Here is a 16,717-nt window from a genome sequence, read left to right as displayed (position 1 = left end):
TATCTTGCCGCCGTCTCTTGACTACCGGTATTTTTTCCCCCACCTACCAGAAAAAAATTGCTGCCTAACTGATGCCCACCCCCTCGCATGCATCCACAATCTAATACCCCCCCTGCCCTGTTTCCCCTCGTGGAGTTTAGGTATCTCTTATCTAATGCCACTCCTTTCAAATATTGCTCCCAATTTGCCAAATGGAGTTTGCTGCTTGCCGTTGTTTTTCTGTGTTTTTCTTCTAATGAATGCAAACCTACCTATGCTGTTTCCTCTGGGGTTCTTTTTCTTTCTCAGTCGTCCCACTTCGGTCTGATCTTCTTAATGTTCTTCCAGCGACAAACATATGCATGAAATGACGAGGTGACAACCCTGCGGCACCCAGTAGCCCAGGCCAATGCTTTTTCTTTTTTTCTTCTTATGAAATCTCTTTCCAGCAGTTGCATTTTCCGATAGCTCTAAAATATTATATCGAAATTAGTTCCCCCAGCAGCAGCACAGGCCTTTCCCCTCCATGATCCTTTCTCCTTGCAGACACTAGCAGTAGTCGTAGTAGGAATGACGCTGGCCTTGGTGGGCGGGGAGGGGAGATGATGGCGAGAATGCAACGGTTACTCTTCTAGAACAACCAGGGTCGCGACCCGCAACACCACGCACGCACCCTGTTGGGGTTCCGGTTGCATCTGCCAGAAACCATTCTTATTATTATTCAGTCAAGGGATTTCCTATACGGCCATCATCCATCATCAAACAGGCTTGTTTCCTTCTCCCCCGCCCGCCTGCCGTACGAGCCGTATACCGGGCGTATCCCGTGCAGCGCTTGTACGGTACTCCGGCGGTTCGCGCTAGGCCGCAAGCAGGCAGGCGCGGGGCGCTAGGGTGGGGGGGGGGGGGCTCGGATGGGCGATTCCCGCCGACAACGGCTTAGCGCGTGCGATCCCGCGGCGTCTCGTTCGCGTTGGCTTGGCGACGCCGGATTGAAGGAGAAGAAAAATTGACTTTTTTCTTTGGCGGTTTTTTCTTCTCTCGCTCTCTCTCTCTTCTCTCCTGTTGGTTTTTGTTTTTTGGGTTTTAAAGGTATGATGATGACATCGTGACGGGCTGCCGTCTCTCCTCGGGTCCGCCCCCTTTTTTCTTGGTCTGGGTCTCCCCCGTTTGGTGAGGAAGAGCGGGTTTGCTCGTGGCGGAGAAAAGTATAACCAGGTTTTTTTTTAGGGGCTCGCCAACCATGGGGTTGCCTGTCTGCCCCGTTGCCCTATCGTCGCCGTTACGGGCCGTTGACTGGCTACGCGGTACGGAGGGACATCGTACAGAGCGCCGCCGCGGTCTGCCTGCCGCTGCGCGCGGCATTGGATTAAGGAGAAGGAGTAATAAATGGCGCCGGCCCAGCAGCTACTCTGTCTCTTCGACGGTTTTTCTCTTACTACTGCGAACTACGGAGTATTGCCGCTGCTGTGAGTTGCCAGTTGAGCGTCTGTAGTTACGCGTTGCTGGGTGGGTAGCTTGGTCTCAGGAGCATGTTTCAGCGTCAGGAGGGCCATAAAGTTGGACCGGACGGGCCCGTGAACCACAGCAGAAACACGGCAAAACAACTGGATTGTGGAAACGTCAAAACGTTATGTCCACCGCTGGTTTCGGGGCTCCAGGAAAGCTTGCTGCCGGAAGAACAATTCTGTCAGGACAAGTTTTGTGACCTGGTTGGGCTATGAGAGAGATGGATCCAAGAAGGACGGGCAGCGCTATGGCTGGCTAGTTGGCCAACTGGATCTTGGGCTGACCCTTGGAAAAGCCTGTGTGAGGAAGAATATAGCCGGTTGGCTTCCCTCTACCACATCTTCGTAGAACGCTAGGCCAGGGCTCGGTTAATGAGAGCTTGCAAGTATGAAGAAGGGCATGCAAGCTCTGGTACCGCGACCGCCCTCGCCCGCCACCTGAGACCAAACAGCCTCTCTGTAGCAGCAGCAGCAGTATCAGTATCAGCCACCCACTACTGTCTCCAGCTGACGTCGTTGCACATGGCCGGAACCCACAGCTGGGGGTGCCGGTCTTGAAGCGGATGCGCTTCCTCCAGGACTGCTTGGCCGCCGGGCGTGCTGTGCGGCGCGCTGGCTGCCATGGATGGCCTATTCTTAGCCATTCACTGCTTGTTATTTGCGCGGCCACACCGCGCGAGCAGCCCAGCGCGGTGATGCCCGCGGCACGCTGTCGACGCCCGGCGAAGACGTGCAGCTCACGAGCGACAAAAAGCAAAGCAGTGCGCGCGCCCCCTTTTTTCGCGGCGGTGGAGCTTAATCGCTGATCGCTCTGTTAGCAGCGCCGCCGGTCCCGGTCAGGAGACGCGCGATCCGAACTTACTTCCATACTTACTCTCCGGCCGTTGGAAGCTCCTTTTTCCTCCCGCCGAGCGGCTGCTGGACCCGATCTCCCACGGGCCATGCGCTGTCTGCTGCTGTTGCTGTTGCTGCTGTGTCGTTGTCGTTGAGCTGCGTTGCCTGATGCCGTCGAAGCATGAGCGTCGTGGCGAGAAGACCCCCCGATTCACCTCGAATGCCTCGCAGCATGCCGTCGCCGTCGCCGTCGCCCACCCATCATGCCCGGCCCATGGTACCGCCACCGTCGCCGCGCTCGTCCTCCCTGGCCTACACGAACCACCACTACTCCAAGAAGACGAACGCGAACGCGAGCATGAGCGCGAGCTCGAGCTCGACCGGCCCGGATATCTACTCGCCCACCGCCGCCCAGTTCCCGGCCCGCCCGGCAAGACAGAGCCCGGTGCTGCCTGAGACCGCGTTGTCGACGCTGCCGAAATGCCTGCCGCCCGAGGTGTACGAGTGTATCCTGGCCCAATTGCAAATCTTGCATCTCGGCGGCCACGGCGAGGGCTGTATAACGTGCCTCATGCGAGATCTCCATTCGTTAAGCCTAACCAATAGAGCGTGGGAGCGAGTGGTCAGGAACAAGCTGTGAGTGAACGGACTGGTTACTAGGAAGATGATAATCTCAAAGCCCGTCAACTAACTGAGACCCCGTTGCAGGTACCAGAAAATCTACATCAATGGCATCGACTCGCCCGCCCAGCTCAAGAAGTATCGATGGAAGCGCGGCAGCCGATTAAAGCTCCTCCGCAGAACCCTGCGCGAGAGGAAACTGCTGGCAAACGTCGTTCTCGAGCTTCGCGTGCCGGAACTCGACCTGTCCATGCCCACCGGAAAGCAAAATGCCAACTCGCAGGAGTACCTTGATTTGGTGGCGTCCGTGGTCATGGTCTGCCCAAACCTCGAGCGTTTGCTGGGAATCATACTGCCGTATGCCCATGACTTCGATAGACTGACGCACGCCCTGTCGACCCGCAAGAAGCTCAAAGAGCACGCCTGGGTGATCGGCGAGCATGCCGCGGTGACGGAGCGCGCAAAGCAGCAGTCGTCTAAATTGCTGGATCAAGGCCAGGTGTACCAGTTTCTGAGCTATCACACCTTTTGGTCCAACCTTGAAACATTGATGTTACACTCCCTGGGTTCGAATGGCATTCTCGAGCATGGGATCGTGCTACGAATGCTCAATTTCCTGCCAGCATTGCGTCACTTGTCTGTATCCTGCTTTCATGCCAATGATTTCACAGATCGGACGCTGTTGTTTTTGCCGCCGCTCATCTCCTTGCGCCTTGAATCCCTACCTGGGGTGACGGAGAACGGCCTGTCGCGCTATATATCGCGGCAAGAAGCAAGAGGACTGCAATCATTGACGCTTATAGAACAGAACTTGACATCTTTATTGGTATTATCTAAGATTTTATCATCCTTGAGGCGCCTGGAACGATTGAGTGTTGTTCAGCAGGAAACAGCCCCGACACTTCCAGAGGGCCGTATGGTGTTCCAGCCTATCCTGGCATCTTCAAGTTTAAAGCATTTGCATTGGGATCTTGCGAGCCCAAACCCGGATGCTCTATGCCTGGCCGACCTTCAGCAGATAAACAGGCCTTTAAATAGCGAAAATACTCCCAATTTCCATCTTTCTCAGAGCATTCTAAATGCTGGTTTCCCTGCCCTAAAAACACTGCGCGCGCCAAATGATATTGATCCTCTTGGGGCTTTACAGTCCGTCTGCCGTCCAACTCGGAACGGCCAGATAATGCTGGTCGCTGATCGATATAGTCTTCCCAGGAGCTCTCATGGAACCATATCCAAACGTCCTGTGGTATTGCCTAGTGGTGACAACCTATCTTCCGCCAGAATACGCGCCCAAACGCTCATTGATTCCGCTGCGAGAGAAGTTGACCGTGGCATCAAAGTTATCGTGACAGACCATTCTGCAAACCAGACACCACCAATGCCAGCCTTCTCCGACTCCAGCTCGGAAGACGACTTCGATGAAATCGACGGCATACTGGACTCCACCAAACAAAAACAGGAGAAGCAACCCCCCTCGAAGCACAAACGACGCATCCCCCCCGCCATCAAAGTCCAAGAATTCACCATCCCCGGCTGCATTGGACGCGTGTACAACTCCGTCTACAGCACCATGGCCCCCACCACGCCGACCTTCACCCTCCGCCCGGACATCCCCTGCTCCGACGCCGACGGCGGCCTGCTGAGCTGGAAACACATCCTCACCGCCAACCAGACCTGGTTCTACTCCACGCCGTCCCCCGTTTCCTTGCCGGTCGTTCGCGCCGGCACCGCCTCGAGCCTGGGCGGCAATGGCAACGACGACGTCCCGTCTCCCTCCCCAACCTCCTCGCGCTTCACCATCTGGAGCAGCAACGGCGGCGCCGGCAGCAATCCCGCCTCGCTGCCGTCGCCGCGCACGCCCACGTCGCCCATGCCTCCCATGTCGCCGTTTGCTCCGGCGCCGACCGAGCAGGCGTCGTGGTCGAGGGAGATGTGCAATGGCTCGTGGAATCAGGGGCATAGGCTGGGTAAAGACTGGTGGATCCATGTTGAGCGAGAGGTCGTTGGGAATGGGAGGCACAGTGGAAGGCTGCTGGAGTTGAGCCATTTATTCTAATATTTAATTTTTCGTTTTCATATACTAAGGAGTTTTCATCTATTTTGATTCCGAGACTGGTTATCTAGTGTGCCTGGTGCCTTTTGTTTACAATTCCTGTCTTTTATTTTCTAGAAATTGGAGATGGGCTCAGGCCATCTTCTTCTATGTATGATACGAATGCTTGATAATGGTTAATTCTGTAATTTTATCATATTCATGTATTCCAGAAAGGTGTACGTATTGTGGCAAGCAGCTTTTTTGAATTTTGAAATCCACTGGGCTGTTCAAATGCATTCTACACCCCATCATTCGTCCTATTGCAAATGGAAAAACAAGAAATAACCATTGAAGTAAGATGCAACAGGATATCAAACATATATGCCAACATTAGTATCCTTCTTCTTTGCCTGTACCTCGGCAATGGCGTCCACATAGTGCTCGTGGCCAACCTTACTCATTCCCTTTCGCAAAGCGATCATACCGGCTTCAACACAGACAGCTTTCAATTGTGCACCACCAAACTCGTCCGTACTCCGTGCCAATTCTGCCCAGTTGACACCCTCGTCCACGGTCATCTTGCGTGAATGGATCTTGAGAATCTGAGCACGAGCTTCCTCATTCGGAAGAGGGAATTCAATCTTCCGATCCAAACGACCGGAGCGCAGCAAGGCTGGATCCAGGACATCAACGCGGTTGGTGGCTGCGAGGACTTTGATTCTGTCATCAGAAGCAAAGCCGTCCAGCTGGTTGAGGAGTTCCAACATGGTGCGTTGGACTTCACGGTCTCCAGACTTTTCAGAATCGAAACGTTTGGTGCCAATGGCGTCGAGTTCGTCGATAAAGATAATGGCAGGGGCTTTCTCTTTGGCCAGGGCAAAGCAGTCTCGGACAAGCTTTGCTCCGTCGCCGATGAACATCTGGACAAGTTGTGGGCCGGCGAGTTTTAAGAAGGTAGCCTCTGTCTGGGCTGCACAAGCTCTGGCAAGAAGTGTCTTACCGGTACCAGGAGGACCGTACATTAATGCACCTAAGAGCAGGCGAGGGTTAGTTGACTGGGTCAAGGTAAGCAAGCATAGACAACTATACCTTTTGGGGCTTTAATTCCGATTTTCTTGAACCTTTCAGCTTCCTTCATCGGCCAGACAATGGCCTCTACGAGCTCTTCGATCTGCTTGTTTAGCCCACCAACATCCGTGTATTGTTCCGTTGGCTTCTCGTCAACCTCCATCGCCTTCACCCTGCTGTCATACTCTGCAGGTAGGGTGTCGAGAACGAGATATGAGTCCTTATTCACGCCAATTAGGTCTCCGGGCTTTAGCTTTTCGTGATCAACGACACCGATAAGGGGTAAGAAAATTGTTTGGCGAGTCGATGTTTTGATGACGGCTGATTTGCCCACCCGGGTGGCGTCCAGGTCTATGTTGGCACCCTCCTCAGCAGCCTCTTTCTCGACATCAAGATCTAAAAGCTCAACGACATTTCCGACTAAGTAGGGTAATTGCCTGTGGGGAAGATCATACTTAACGTTAGCCAAACAGTGGGTAATACTCCTATTGACACTCAGACGTACCGATTGTTTTCGATCTTGTCCAGGTTATCCTTTATTTTCTCCTTCATAGTATTCTGCTCATGTGTCAATCGTTGGAACTCGCTCTTCATAATGCGCATATCGTTTTCTAGCAGTTTCCGTCGGTTTACAATATCCCTCGTGCTAGATAGCAAGATCTCATCATCTAGTAAGTTGTCTTCCTCCTTCTTCTGATCGGCATCATTCATTAGTGCATCTCCATCCTTGTCAGACTTCTTTCCATCACGGTCCCCCCGTCCTCTCTTATCTCTATCCTCACGCTCCAGGTCTTCGAGTTCTTCAAGAGTGGACATGGTGGTGGTCCTGAGTGCTGGGCCTCGCAAAGAGGTAAAAAAGAGCAGATAGTGTACAGTATGCGGGGAATAGAGAGTAGTGCAGTGGTGTTGTAATTAGAAGGTAAGAATGTAAAAGAAAAGAAGAGAGGCGATGTTGATGTATCAACGGGACGAGCAGCTTCAAGCTTCGGAGCTGATGGTCGTTGGCGCCAGCCGTAATTAGCTAGCTACACGTGACTCTTGGCATAGTTATAAGGTTGACTAATCGCTATTTGTCAGCACATTTTTCCTCCACAGACGCGCCATTGTGTGCATGGGATAATCTCAAATCACAGATAGAACTATATCATTTATGTCCTTGGTCATCTAGAAGTATACAAGTATTGCAAAGCAGGCATTCTGACAAGGAATTTTACATAAAAACCTAGGTGGGAACTGAACAATTCAGTATAAGGAGTGACATCTACGGAGTATATAATATAGAATAAGGTGAATATGAATGTCTTGCAGTCCCAGATATCATAGTTAAGACAAAAATATGTACGATCACATCTACTTCCACCACTCAACCCTGCTTTCGCGCAAGGCATTTGTCCCACAGTGAACATCCCCAAAATCGAGAAAAAAATTGCGGTCGTCGATAAATTGAACATTATATCCGCTTTCTTTCATCGATTGTAATAGAACTTCCTGAAGAACATCGGTTCCATTAATACTGGGCCCGAATGGCTGGGGAGCAAGGTACTGTGAACTTGAAACCAAAAGTCCATTCATAAAAGATGGGAAAAATGAGACAGCTTGTACTTCTTTGACTTGTCTTGCTTGAATCTGTGCAGCGCCAGTTCTCCGTTCACTGAGAGAAGGTCGCTTTCGAGCAAGCATTGCTGCATCATTTGGTGTCATGGACATGATATTATGAGCAACTTTCGGACAAAGATCTGAATTGGACTTCTTAGCTCTTACACGAGAACTGGACGTCTTTTCTAGGTCATGGTAAAGGGCATGCACCCCTATTATCTCGGAATCTGTGAGGCCGGTTTCGTTCTTAAGAATATTAATGTTTGCCAGGGTGCGTTTACTGCATTCAGCATTCAAGTCGAGAAACTCCTCGTCTGCCAGGAGATCAGAAATGGCGAAGTTTTTAAACTCTGTATCTTCAGCCGGTCTTGAGAAGAAAGGCGTCCTTCCGTGCCCATCCTTTTCCACCTGTTTTAGGAAGTCCAACCCCTTCTGCACACCTCCATACATCAAGCGCCAGCCTCGGGGAGTATTAGCTGGGATGAATGTAAGAAACTCCTCCACGTGCGCAGCAGCAAGCCATGAAGTGTCGAGTGTCAAAGGCTTTTGTACCTCCTGGGCGTCAAGAAAAGCAAGGATATGGGGCATAGGATCATTGCCTAGACCCATAATAGTCCGCCCGCCCGGATACTTGACATTGTTATGTTCATACGGTGGAATCGTCTCTAAATTTCCCAAAGACTCTGTAGTGTAGCGGCCTGTACTTCCTCCAATATATTGAACTGCACCGGTTCCGTTATTACGAAGCTGTAGATAGGCTAGTCGACCAACCGAGCGGAAGGACTGAGAAGAACGGATCATGATTCTTAAGGTAATTGGCCCGTTTGGAACTGGCATGCTGGTGAATCCGGTCTCCAAAAAGTCCTGTGCCCATCTGTCATCCGTGTTGAGTTTGGTTAGTTTTCCTGCTAGTCCTGCTTCCGCTAATGCAGCCGTCAGTCGATCGAAGAATGCTGAAAACCATGGCCTTTCGCTCAGCGCTTGATTCGGGTCAGATATTAAAATATGCTCAGCTTTTTGCAGATGATGGTGCGTGAGAACCGGAGCCACACGAAGATTAACCTTGCTTTCTTGCTGGACCCCCTTGTCCTCCACACTGAAGGTGACGGTAACGCGACCATTCCATCCAGGGTTTCGAGTCTGTCGAAGAATCAATCCCAAGCTCCAAGCCCGCGACGAGCTCTGCCGAGGAGAAATTTGTTGTACTCCGAATATATTCCCATTTATCACCCTTTTTCAAAAAGAGTCTTATAATCGTATTGATGTCGCGACTGCCTGAAAGGGATAAACGGCCGCTTGCATCTGCACTTAACCCTGGCATCGGAACTGTACGAAGGGGGGCCATATATTGAGGGCTGCGCTGTAACTCCTCCGACGCATCATTGCAAGTGTCAAGAACGTTCTCGGATGATAAACTTCCTTGAAATTGGGGCATTTGCGAGCATCTTTGACCTGTGTCTCCGATATTGGCAAGAAAGATCGCCTCGCGACCATTCTTAGAAACATCGGCATCGCCAGTGATATCAACTTTGCCATCGTAATTCAAATCCCCCCAGATCTCAGCTGCGGGAGACTGGGCTATAAAAGGCATTAGAGGGCACAATTGAGGTAGTTATAGATTACGTTGCTAACTTACCCAACACTGCAGGCAATTGACTCAGAAATACAAACTGAGTGAGAAGTGGCTTTATATTTGGACCAGTTTACTATTCCCAGAGATTAATGAAATGGAGAGCTGCGCAGAAGCGCAGAAAAAAGTGCCTTTCTAATCTTGGGTAGGCTTATAGGAGAAAAAGAAACCAGACACTTTTATAACCATATTCCTTGTATTTATAGACCAACATCGCTCAGTCCCGGGGGTTGCGAGGAGCCATTTCTTACGCAAATATGGATCATCCTATCGGATTTAGCTTTCAGAGGACTTTTAGGTGCTTGAAGAAGGCCAAGGAATCGGCGGATTCCTAGATTGGAATGGATGGGTGTTGAAGAGGCGATCACTTGTTCGTGAGACTATGGATATAAAAAGACGTCATGGTATGTATGGAAGATACTATCCACGAGGATCTGAGGGATCGAAGTCTTCCTGCTCAGGGGTTGATATTTTTGATTGGAATACTGCGAGCATGCACAGAGGCTTCATATAGATACTCTGAAATCCAGAGAAGTACTGTGCACAGATGTCAGTTCTCACAGAGCAAGCATAAAAAACGAACAAAATAGGTAAATTAAAAGGGCATGGCAGTTGTGGTCAAAGTTGAGTTTATTCGCCGACCGGGCTTGAGCTGCAGCTCTGGCAGTAGTCACCACCTACCTAATTAGTAAAGGCCAGGGTTACCTTAAAGGGTTCCAAGTTCCAGACATGCTTTCACAGCGCCCTTGGATATCATTCACAATTGAAATATATTCCGCCGGGCATCAACCTTTATATCAAGCCTCTCAACGTCACATAGAGAAGGATTAATTGTTTTCCAAGATCCTCTCTTTTCCAGCCCAGTGCCATCCTCATTTTCAAGCTCCACTTCCACAATCTACTTTGGCGACGTTAGTGACACTGTTCATTCTCCATGGGAAGACGTTTAGCCCTTCTCACCTGGTTTCAACCGTCTGCCGGTCTCTTGAAATATGCATACTTAGAGATACGCAAGGGGTGTAAACCTGCTGGGATTTGTCTCTCTATGGGTCAGCTTCCATGTAGCAGGGCTCCTTCATCAATATGTACTCCGTAACTATGTGACGCTGGATCAACAATGGAACGCGCAGGAGGGACTACATGTGCCAAGAGCATCCTTCAAATGCAGCAACTCACGACAGAATCCTATAGCACTTTACTATGAGAATAGGGATTGTCAAAAAATGTCAGTAAAATGTTTTTGAAACCCTACCCTAATTTCCATACCCGTTTCCGCATTCTGCTTATTCAGCTCATCCTTAATTACTGGCGCAGGACACAGCTCTGCGCTGTTTTTACTTATAGAATCGTGGATTCGTGGTAGGAGCACTTCGCAGCTACTAGAAAGAGTGAAGCAGCGAACGAAGTGAGCGAGCTGTGCTCGTAGTTACCTAACTAGGTAGTTATCTTCCGTTCCGGCCGTTTTTCGGGCCTACGAAGTTCCGAGATGTAGTAATTAACTACACAGGTGAAAAAGGTTAGGGAAAGCTAATTTCAAGCTTCAATTCATGGTCTGAGAGTCTCAAGTGGAATATCGACAAGAAAATTCCCGTTTTTCTTCTTTGCCGGGCGTGATATGTAGCTAGCTAGCCATAACGGCAGGAGTGTCGGATGACAGGTAGTTAAACCACTCGACTAAAAAGGTGTTCGGAGCTGTGGATGGCTGGCCAAGGGCCTCGGCTCGGCAGATTTCCAGTGTTATACCGAATCCCCGCAAAAGCTCTCCAGTTGTTAGGCGTGTTTAAAAAAGAACCTCCTCATCTTGCCTTTAATTCCTTGAAGATTTTCTTCATCGCTGTCAAACTTGGTGCAATAATCCGTGTATAACTTTTCTCCCAATTTACCCTTTCGACTCAATATGGCCGACCCCGGAGCTGGACACCGGTTTCCCTCCCGGGATGTTAGCTGGCTGAAGAGGGACACCCTTCTCTTTGCTAATAGTATTGGATGCACGGCTGATGAACTCCATTTTTTATATGTTTGTATTGCAGTAATGGAAGGAAGTTTGGCTTGAAAAATTAGCTAATAGAAGCTTTAGGAACTTCACCCTAATTTCACCATGTTTCCGACGTATCCCATTATCCTTCGTACGTCGATCCGGGCTGCAAAATGTTATATTGAACGGTAATACTAAGAGTATATGTATAGCATTCAAGCATACGCAACAGGACGTAGTCGATTTCTATGGAGCGCAGTCCCAGGAAGCGATCCCTGGAGTTCCTAAGTTTGATAACCGCCGCGTTGTCGACGGGCAACGAAAGATGATTTTCCACAAACCCCTCCCCGTTACCAGTGAAGGCCGTAAATTTGAGCTTCGATCGAAAGTCATTGGGGTCTATGATAAAGGCAAAGCTGGATCTGTGGTGGAAACCCAACAGGAGATTGTCGATAAAGAGTCTGGCGAAGTCTACTCAACTGCTGTAGGAAGCGGCTTCTACGTTGGACAAGGCAATTGGGGTGGGCCTAAAGGTCTGAAAATGCTCCAAATTTCTATATATTTGGTAATTTGTGTCTTGTCCTGACAGACTTCTTTGAAATTAGGGCCTGCTACCGTTAACTACCCTCCGCCCAAAGGCCAAAACCCTGACGTCGTGTATGATTACCAAACCACAGCTATTACCCCCTTACTTTACCGGTACGTTTCAATACTCGCAAAGTGCTAGCTTTCTCTAACACCACGTACAGCTTGAACGGCGACTACAACCCCCTCCACGCCGATCCAGAACCCGGAAAAAAGATGGGATTCGGCGGTGTAATCATTCATGGTCTCTTTAGCTGGAACATGGCTGCTCATGCTATCTTGAAAGAGCTAGGCGGCAGCGATCCCCGGAATCTGTGCGAATTCCAAGCTCGCTTTGCATCGCCTGTACGGCCTGGCGATAAGCTCACAACAGAGATGTGGAGAACAGCAAAGAAAGAAGACGGCTTCGAAGAAGTTATCTTCGCAACCAAGAACCAAGAAGGCAAGGTGGTTCTAAGCAATGGTCGTGCCTTAGTGAAAGTTGCTGAATCCAAGAGTAAACTTTAGCTGGAACTATACAAATATATGACGTGGTTTCTTTACTTATCATGTACTTCGTATTTATTCTATATTGTCCTTGCCACAGTTGAAACGTCGTCTAGCAGAAACAGGCAAACAGGAAGATAAGGGGCCATTTTTAACGGGCGTTAGGTATCAGAATGCTCTGTTGTATCCATTCTTCCACCGCAACTTTTGGTGTTGGGACTGTATGGCTCTTTGGTGACTCATTCAGTGGTGCTGATTCATTATCAGATTCATCAAGGTTGAACCACTCGTGGTTGCTTATTGCTCTTTCCCGTGGGGGATATCCATCAATTCGGAGCCAGCCAAAGATATTCCGTGTAGCATTTTCTGATGCTGATTCTTCCTCGAGATTCAAAGCTTCGTATCTGATGGGCGTACTTATTGCCAGGTGTCGTGCCGGTGGATGGGCAAATGTAGTGCTCTCAACGCACATTGGGTGTAACAGTTTACCCTTTCCGCAAGTCCAATGCCAACCCGAATATTGAAGGCTATGGTCAACACATTGTGCATGCAGACGAACCTCGATTTCAGTATCTTCTAGTGTCGTGGTGCCAAAAGGCATCCAGGGAGACACCGGCCACCGACTGTGCCCCTCTGCTTGGGTCAGATAGAGAAGTCGGCATTCATCTGATCGTAAAATATCCCCATTTGCTATTAGAGGTTGGGAGACGGGTGCCTGTAAAAACGACTGTGTGACACCACACCATGATGCAGCATGGAGTTCAACCGGTATTAGACCGAATCGACAATCTTGGAGGATATTTTTGTGAAAACCCACAATTATACTTCCAAGCCAAAGGAAAGAAATTCGCGGGACTCGGTTCATTAGGATATGGGCAAGTAGATGGTCATCTTTCACAGAGTCAAGAATAGCGAACACAGACTGCAGCCATGGGCTTACAGCATTGCAAGGTATCTCAGGTTCATAAAATACACTTGACAAAAGAGAGCGTAGGCCCCATGAGTTGCAACTCAATGTCAAAAGTTTGTCCAGCTCTGGCACTATCTGCGTTAGTATAAAGTCAAATTCCTTCTGCTCACTTGACTCTGATATGGCCGGCTTCAGCCTTTTCCTCTTATGGCAATTGGGTATCGGGAGTGGTATTGGAGTTTCCTTTTTATTCAATGTCGGAAGAAACAATGTCGAGGATAGCGCTGCTAGGGCTTGGTCAACAATTTTGTGGAGATTACAGTATTCTGCGAGAAAACGAACTGCAGTGGTGAATGGAGGTGCGGTAGTTGATACATGGCAGAGAGGTTTGTGGCAGGCAAGTGTAAAGTCCACCCGTGTTTCCAAAGCAGTTGACCAAGGCGATCGGAATCTTCTTTGCTCCCATGTAAGGTAAGCCTGCCACCCCTCATCAGGAGACAAAACAGCAGCCCACCATCTGGCTGCATCATTGTCGACATCTCCTACGTCCACCACAACTTGGGTTTGTCGGTCTCCGTTGCTATTACCATATTCCGCGTGCTTCCCAGTATAAGTCAGCTCTGCTCCGGGTATGAGCTCGACCCAACGTGCCGAGAATATATAGCTCCATGCCAATATTAGCACAGAAAGGTGATTTTCTTCCTGCTGAAACCATTTCTGACAATTCGGTATGCTTTCAGAGAGAGCAAGCCGTGTCGAATGGTTGATAGAAACCGGTAGCTCAAGTCTTTTTTCCACAACAGGTATCTTGCACTGTCCCTGCGAAGTTCCCCAAATCGATGTTCCTGTCGCGTAGAGGCTGTTATGCTTACACTTCAGATCCACATCCTGGACCAAGGGGGGTAATAGTTGAAATGCATCCTGGATCTGGAAACAAGTTTGAGGAAGGCTGGGTTCTTGTTGAGCACATGTGCGAAGCGTAGTCCAGATACGAAATCCTTGTTCAAACACAGTTCGGCTCGTTTCAGTACCTGGGCGTACAATATCTTCAGGCGCCATGGCGGATGTTAAGTGGTGAGCTGCGTCCTTTTTGCTTATAGAATTGTGGGAGTCATACACGAGCAGAGCTTGCTCATTTTGTTGCTCCACTCTTGCTACATAGTAGCTGCTAATAAGTGCTCCTGCCACAATTCTCTAAGCAAACTGTAAGCAAAAAGGGTACAGAGCTGCGCCCTGCGCCTGTTTGAGTCTTTGAGGTCAGCAATAAAGTTGTTAGCTGATTAAAGGGAATCTCTATTATGTCATCAATGGCTAGTAAAATTGAATTTGGATTTAGAGCAATCGCAGTACGAGGATTTTGATGGGATGATGTATTGGGAATTTAGGGTTTAGGGCCTTATGTGCCTATTCTCATAGCACCGCCATATGGAGTACTCCGTACTTATGTACCCCCAATTTCATAGAACCTCGGCTCCCAACGCTAACCTCCACTACACCCCATTGAGGCGGATGGATTACCTATTCATTCGAGGCTGACATTTCTTGTATCCTGATGAGTTCCCGATTGCTGAGGGCATTTAATGCCCCGCTCCAAATCGCGCCGTTACAGTGAGATCTAGTGCTTATTCGTACATGTCCCAATATTAAAATCCATAGGTTTAGAACGCGGGCATGGCACCTTCGGACGCCAGTTGCATACCTGGTAAGTGTCTCCGCTTGACGTGAATTCAGATCCTGACTTTTGCATATAGTCCAATTTCCAGCCAATAGTGCGGAAGAAGGCTTATGGTTGGAAGACTAGCAACCACGAGCACTTGCCTGACCACTGGAGATTCCCAGCAGAGATAAAGCATATGTTCGCTTTTCCAATATCGGTTACTATCCCTGGGGACTCAGAGTTAAGTCTGTAAGAGGAGATCATGTGTCTCTGGTTTCCTGTTTTAACATGGCGTTTAGGCATCCTATTTGGCTGAGGTGCGGCATTCCTAATTCTACGCATGAGTCGGAGCGTGTCTAAAAGTGCCACAGAGAAAACTGTCCATGCCCTAAGTGCACTCATCCAGAAACAAGACAGCGGTTAATTGACACAAACTCGGTGTGTTGAAACCTTTATTTTCCCAGACAAAGATGCTGACTCCACCTAGATTCCGTTGGATATCAATCCTAGATCTGTAGAAACAAACCCTCAAGAGGGTCTTAAAATAACATGTATGCAATCTATATTACCGCCATTCCATGTTTGGCAATAGCTTACCAAATAAAGGGGAGGAAAATGACCATTTGAGTGTATACAGCTGGGATTGGCTGCGCAACCATAAGCCAACAACACCTTCCTTAAAGTTTCACTTTAGGTCATCTACCCTGCGAAATGCCTTGCATCTGCTAGTACTAAACTTCTTTAGATCAGATGCCAAACTCGTGCCTAATGACCCTGAGTCATTTCCAACTGTTGACTATAGCGAGGTCATGGATTCAGATGATGGAGTACGCCAGTGGACGCGCAAAATTGTTAGTTTATTTAACATGGGTACCTAATCTACGATACCTATATCTGATATTACTTAGCACGTTTATGGCTTTTGCTTTGTTAAAGGTTGCCCGGTCACTCCAGAGGCCACTAAGGAGCTACTGGAACGCATAGCGTTCATCAGACAGACACACTACGGTGAGCAACACGAACCTCTATGCCTAAATAAAACTAAAATTTTTAGGTGGTTTCTGGGATTTTACGTCGAATTTAGAACTCAAAGATATGGCGTATACCACAGAAGGCCTCGGTGTTCACACCGATACTGCCTACTTCACTGATCCTGCCGGTCTACAAATGTTTCATCTCCTTTCTCATACGGGAGGTAAAGGAGGTGAATCTTTACTTGTTGATGGTTTCCATGCTGCTCAGACTTTGTTTCTCGAGAACCCAATTGCGTATCAATTTTTAAATACCCATGTCTTTGGCCACCATTCTAGCGGGAACAAAGACGTTTGCATCAAGTCCAGTAACGAGTTTCCTACCTTTTTACACCGCAACTCCGATAGAGAGCTTTGTCAAGTCCGTTGGAATAATGAGGATCGACGCGCTTCGTATTGTGCAGAAACCCATATACTACGAAAATGGTATGCTGCTGCGAGGGAATGGTCTGCGATTCTGAAAAGAACAACTCTCGAGCGTCGATTCCAGCTAGAGCCGGGAACACCTCTAAGTATGTGGTCCCCGAAAATACTTCTCTATCTTACAGTTATTATTGGCTGCTGACTTATTACTGAACTTTTAGTATTTGATAATTGGAGAATGCTTCATGGAAGAACGGCCTTCTCTGGAGAGAGAAGATTGTGCGGAGGCTATAGTGAGTAACAACTTATTGACCCGTTCTTGCAAGGAAATGTTATTGACCAGTACTCAACTCTAGTCAATCACGATGATTTCATGTCTCGCTATGAGCTTCTCAATAAAGGCCGAGAAGCCGCCGTGATGGAAGTTTAGACTACAGTTATA

General features: G+C 48.8%; 6 protein-coding genes across 6 annotated transcripts; 3 read left to right on the top strand and 3 right to left on the bottom strand.

The window, feature by feature from the left end:
- Positions 1-2,499: 2,499 nt before the first annotated feature.
- On the top strand, positions 2,500-4,995 carry LOZ57_006061 (uncharacterized protein; the record flags this gene model as incomplete). The annotated part of the gene is made up of 2 exons (XM_049255084.1): positions 2,500-2,954; positions 3,027-4,995. The coding sequence occupies 2 exons, from the start codon at positions 2,500-2,502 to the stop codon at positions 4,993-4,995; spliced, it is 2,424 nt and encodes an 807-aa protein (XP_049105939.1).
- Positions 4,996-5,345: 350 nt separating this feature from the next.
- Positions 5,346-6,858, bottom strand: RPT5 (26S proteasome regulatory subunit 6A; the record flags this gene model as incomplete). The annotated part of the gene is made up of 3 exons (XM_049255083.1): positions 5,346-6,004; positions 6,064-6,479; positions 6,548-6,858. The coding sequence occupies 3 exons, from the start codon at positions 6,856-6,858 to the stop codon at positions 5,346-5,348; spliced, it is 1,386 nt and encodes a 461-aa protein (XP_049105938.1).
- Positions 6,859-7,392: 534 nt separating this feature from the next.
- On the bottom strand, positions 7,393-9,229 carry LOZ57_006059 (uncharacterized protein; the record flags this gene model as incomplete). Its single annotated transcript, XM_049255082.1, has 2 exons — positions 7,393-8,843; positions 8,869-9,229. 2 exons carry the CDS (start codon positions 9,227-9,229, stop codon positions 7,393-7,395), a joined length of 1,812 nt encoding a protein of 603 aa, XP_049105937.1.
- Positions 9,230-11,165: 1,936 nt separating this feature from the next.
- LOZ57_006058 (uncharacterized protein) lies at positions 11,166-12,335 on the top strand (the record flags this gene model as incomplete). The annotated part of the gene is made up of 5 exons (XM_049255081.1): positions 11,166-11,285; positions 11,346-11,394; positions 11,456-11,776; positions 11,849-11,942; positions 11,993-12,335. The coding sequence occupies 5 exons, from the start codon at positions 11,166-11,168 to the stop codon at positions 12,333-12,335; spliced, it is 927 nt and encodes a 308-aa protein (XP_049105936.1).
- Positions 12,336-12,465: 130 nt separating this feature from the next.
- On the bottom strand, positions 12,466-14,283 carry LOZ57_006057 (uncharacterized protein; the record flags this gene model as incomplete). The annotated part of the gene is made up of 1 exon (XM_049255080.1): positions 12,466-14,283. The coding sequence occupies one exon, from the start codon at positions 14,281-14,283 to the stop codon at positions 12,466-12,468; it is 1,818 nt and encodes a 605-aa protein (XP_049105935.1).
- A 1,176-nt stretch (positions 14,284-15,459) lies between these two features.
- On the top strand, positions 15,460-16,705 carry LOZ57_006056 (uncharacterized protein; the record flags this gene model as incomplete). The annotated part of the gene is made up of 5 exons (XM_049255079.1): positions 15,460-15,732; positions 15,790-15,889; positions 15,936-16,424; positions 16,497-16,568; positions 16,632-16,705. 5 exons carry the CDS (start codon positions 15,460-15,462, stop codon positions 16,703-16,705), a joined length of 1,008 nt encoding a protein of 335 aa, XP_049105934.1.
- Between the last annotated feature and the right edge of the window lie 12 nt (positions 16,706-16,717).

This window comes from Ophidiomyces ophidiicola (genome assembly GCF_022830035.1).
Source record: "Ophidiomyces ophidiicola strain CBS 122913 chromosome Unknown scaffold_35, whole genome shotgun sequence".
Lineage (NCBI taxonomy): Eukaryota > Fungi > Ascomycota > Eurotiomycetes > Onygenales > Onygenaceae > Ophidiomyces > Ophidiomyces ophidiicola.
This window is presented reverse-complemented; position numbering and strand designations above follow the sequence as displayed.